The sequence below is a fragment of the Coregonus lavaretus genome, assembly GCF_964263955.1.
Source record: "Coregonus lavaretus genome assembly, chromosome: 5".
Lineage (NCBI taxonomy): Eukaryota > Metazoa > Chordata > Actinopteri > Salmoniformes > Salmonidae > Coregonus > Coregonus lavaretus.
This window is the reverse complement of record NC_139992.1, coordinates 70,984,344-70,988,090: the sequence shown is the minus strand read 5'-3', so window position 1 is coordinate 70,988,090 and position 3,747 is coordinate 70,984,344. Positions and strand designations below refer to the sequence as shown.

The window sequence follows — 3,747 nt, the reverse complement described above, 5'->3', positions numbered from 1 at the left end:
AGGAATTGAAATACTACCCTCTAAAAAACCCTCATCTGCCTTAGCTGTATGAGTCAGGCCACAGACTACTGCTTGTTTAGGCTACAATTGGCACTGCACTATCTGATTGTGGAGAATAATTTGATGCTGGACTGATTGGCGTGTACAGTAAGTAAGCTGACATATTACAATGTCATCTATATTTTCACAGACAACCATCCATGCTTCTTGTTTTAATGAAATAGACTTTATACCAATTTGATTCGTTTTTGGTATCACTCCAGGTTGTAACGTGTCAGGTAATAATTTCCATTCTCATTTGCAGATTGCTACCTGGGGATAAATTGCTGGGCCTTTTGAAGAAATCATCTACAATGGAAATTGTAGCTCTGTAGTTCTGTCTCTGCTGCTCGCCAATGGAATTATTTTAATCAGTGCAGCGACCAATGATCAGAATCCACAACCAGCTCCTATTATTAAACTCTTTGAAACGTCCTCTCCAGGTGTTGTAGAGCTTACAGAGGACCACAAATCCAATAGCTTCATTCCCTTATTCAAAATGCCAGGACAAAACACCCCACCCCATCCTATATGCTTAGTGTCAACTGGAATCAGAGACGCATTCAAATACATCAATACTGTGATGTCTGCTCTTGTATTCATCGTTGGAATAGTTGGAAATTCAGCACTGTTGAGAATCATGTATAAAAACATTCTTATTGCCAGCTCTTGGGGACATGCTGCATATCGTGATAGACTTTCCGATCAACGTTTACAGGGTGCGCTATTTGCAATCTGGTGTACAGTTACTGTCTATCCTGACAGAAAATATATATTTTGATTTGATTATCATAATGGTCAACATCTGATTTTTTTATAAAAGTGGGTTTTTGTGTTTGTGTTGGTTACAAATTATTTTGTCTGACAAAATGTTGACATGTCTTTGCAGCTCATGGCTGAGGACTGGCCATTTGGTTTGGTGCTCTATAAACTAGTCCCCTTCATCCAGAAAACATCTGTTGGAATTACAGTGGTGAGTTTATGTGCCTTGAGCATTGACAGGTGAGAGGATTGCACATTCAGGTCACATTTCTGTTCCAAGATACACTATATATACAAAAGTATGTGGACACCCCTTCAAATTAGTATATTTGGCTATTTCAGCCACACCCATTGTTGACAGGTGTATAAAATCGAGCACACAGCCATGTAATCTCCATAGACAAACATTGGCAGTAGAATGGCCTTACTGAAGACCTCAATGACTTTCAACGTGGCACCGTCATAGGATGCCACCTTTCTAACAAGTCAGTTCGTCAAATTTCTGCCCTGCTAGAGTTGCCCATGTCAACTGTAAGTGTTGTTATTGTGAAGTGGAAACGTCTAGGAGCAACAACGGCTCAGCCACAAAGTGGTAGGCTACACAAGCTCACAAAACGGGACCGCCGAGTGCTGAAGCGCGTAGCGCGTAAAAATCGTCTGTCCTCGGTTGCAACACACACTACCGAGTTCCAAACTGCCTCTGGAAACAACGTCAGCACAAGAACTGTTCGTGCCAACTGTAAAGTTTGGTGGAGGAGGAATAATGTTCTGGGGCTGTTTTTCATGGTTCGGCAAGGCTCCTTAGTTCCAGTGAAGGGAAATCTTAACACTACAGCATACAATGACATTCTAGACAATTCTGTGCTTCCAACTTTGTGGCAACAGTTTGGGGAAGGTCTTTTCCTGTTTCAGCATGACAATGCCCCCGTGCACAAAGTGAGGTCCATACAGAAATGGTTTGTCAAGATCGGTATGGAATATTTTCACTGGCCTGCACAGAGCCCTGACCTCAACTCCATTGAACACCTTTGGGATTAATTGGAACGCCGACTGCGAGCCAGGCCTAATCGCCCAACATCAGTGCCCGACCTCACTAATGCTCTTGTGGCTGAATGGAGCAAGTCACCCAGCAATGTTCCAACATCTAGTGGAAAGCCTTCCCAGAAGAGTGGAGGCTGTTATAGCAGCAAAGGGGGGACCAACTCCATATTAATGCCCATGATTTTGGAATGAGATGTTCGACAAGCAGGTGTCCACATACTTTTGGTCATGTAGTGTAGTTGGAAAGAACTATATTACTTACATTTAACATGCCAAAATGAATACAATTGTTATATGAAGAGTAATATTGTTAAAGTTGGCTGATATCTACATGTCAAAGTTAAATATCTTTGTAGTAGGCCTTGGAATTCCCTTTCGTTGTAATATGTTCTTTAATTGTTATGCACAAAATGCTCCCCAGCCACATAATTTCCCTATTGATTTTCTAGGTATCGAGCTGTTGCGTCCTGGAATCAAATCAAAGGCATTGGTTTTTCCAGGTGGACAGCAGTAGAAATAACTTTGATATGTGGTATGTGGTCCTCTGTAGCTCAGCTGGTAGAGCACGGCGCTTGTAACGCCAAGGTAGTGGGTTCGAACCCCGGGACCACCCATACACAAAAAAAATTATGCACGCATGACTGTAAGTCGCTTTGGATAAAAGCGTCTGCTAAATGGCTTATTATTATTATTATATGGGTGATATCAACAATCCTAGCTGTGTCTGAAGTTGTCGGCTTTGATATGGTAACAATGGACTATAAAGGACAGCATCTGACAATATTGCTCCTTCATCCCATGCAAACAAATCAGTTCATGCAGGTAATGTGTGAATCTGGATCAAATTGAGTTATATAGAAAACAAGAAGTTCAATAATGTGTTTGATTTTGTTTTCTTTTGATAATAAATGAAAATGACACTGATTATATAATGAAGCCAGTGAGGTGTGCTTATCATCACATTCCAGTAGGTAGATCTGAAACAGCAACACTAATACTGTTCTTTATTATGTTTTCATAAGAGTTTTAAAAATCAGCAATACTTCGGCATGCCGCTGGCTTGCACGGCTGTCTTCTACTCTCTGATGACCCAGAAGATGCTGAGGAGGAAGGAGAATGTACTGAGCGACTTTACCAAACAGGTGAGTACAGACCAGAAATCTCCAGCTCTAGAACTGGAGAGCTATTAGGTGTGTAGTCTTCTGCTCCAGCCCAGCAGTCAGGGCCAGGCACAGACCATTTGGGGGACATGTGCTCCAAAAAGAAAAAGGGCACCCACCCCCAAATAAATCCCTGCAACCGGGTCACAGGCTCGTTGAGCAATTATTACAAGAGGGAAAGCAGCACAATCTGATGAGTAAAGTATTTTGCGAAACTATTTTGCTAACCAGTGTTTGTATCTGTTAGGCAACAATTATTAGGCTTCAGCCAGGCTGTCTCTTATTGAACAGTGCAATCTGTGCTCTTCTTCAGACCAAAGTCCTGACAAAGTTCACTTGAGCACCCCTCCTCTTCGGTCAATGCCAACATAGTCCTAATCGCCGGCACACAATTCTTCAGCCGAGGCCAAAAACACAGTCTGTGTGAAATGGTTATGCAGCTCCTAATCTTCAGCCGTCCTCGCTCGCACACTCCCGTCTTCGGCATAAGTCAGGCTAAGCTATGTTAGCTAGCTAGCTCGACACTCTTCGGGCCTAATGCCCAACACTCAGTCTCTGCATCTATACACCCACTGTTCTTCTGGCTCTGCCCAAGCTACAAGCTTAGAAAAAAAGGTGCAAAGTACAACCGTACAGGGTTCTTCAGTTTGTCCCATTAGGGGAACCCTTTTTGGTGCTGAGTAGAACCCATTGTAGAGGATTCTATCTAGAACCCTCTATGTAGGGTTCCTCAAAGAACAGCCTG

At 42.6% G+C, this 3,747-nt stretch overlaps 1 protein-coding gene across 1 annotated transcript; it reads left to right on the top strand.

Moving 5' to 3' along the window:
* Nucleotides 1-538: 538 nt before the first annotated feature.
* On the top strand, nt 539-3,342 carry LOC311129337 (endothelin receptor type B-like; the record flags this gene model as incomplete). The annotated part of the gene is given in 7 exon segments (XM_084161608.1): nt 539-702; nt 704-758; nt 929-1,041; nt 2,292-2,352; nt 2,521-2,664; nt 2,865-2,984; nt 3,316-3,342. Coding segments are annotated over 7 exon segments (684 nt in total).
* Between the last annotated feature and the right edge of the window lie 405 nt (nt 3,343-3,747).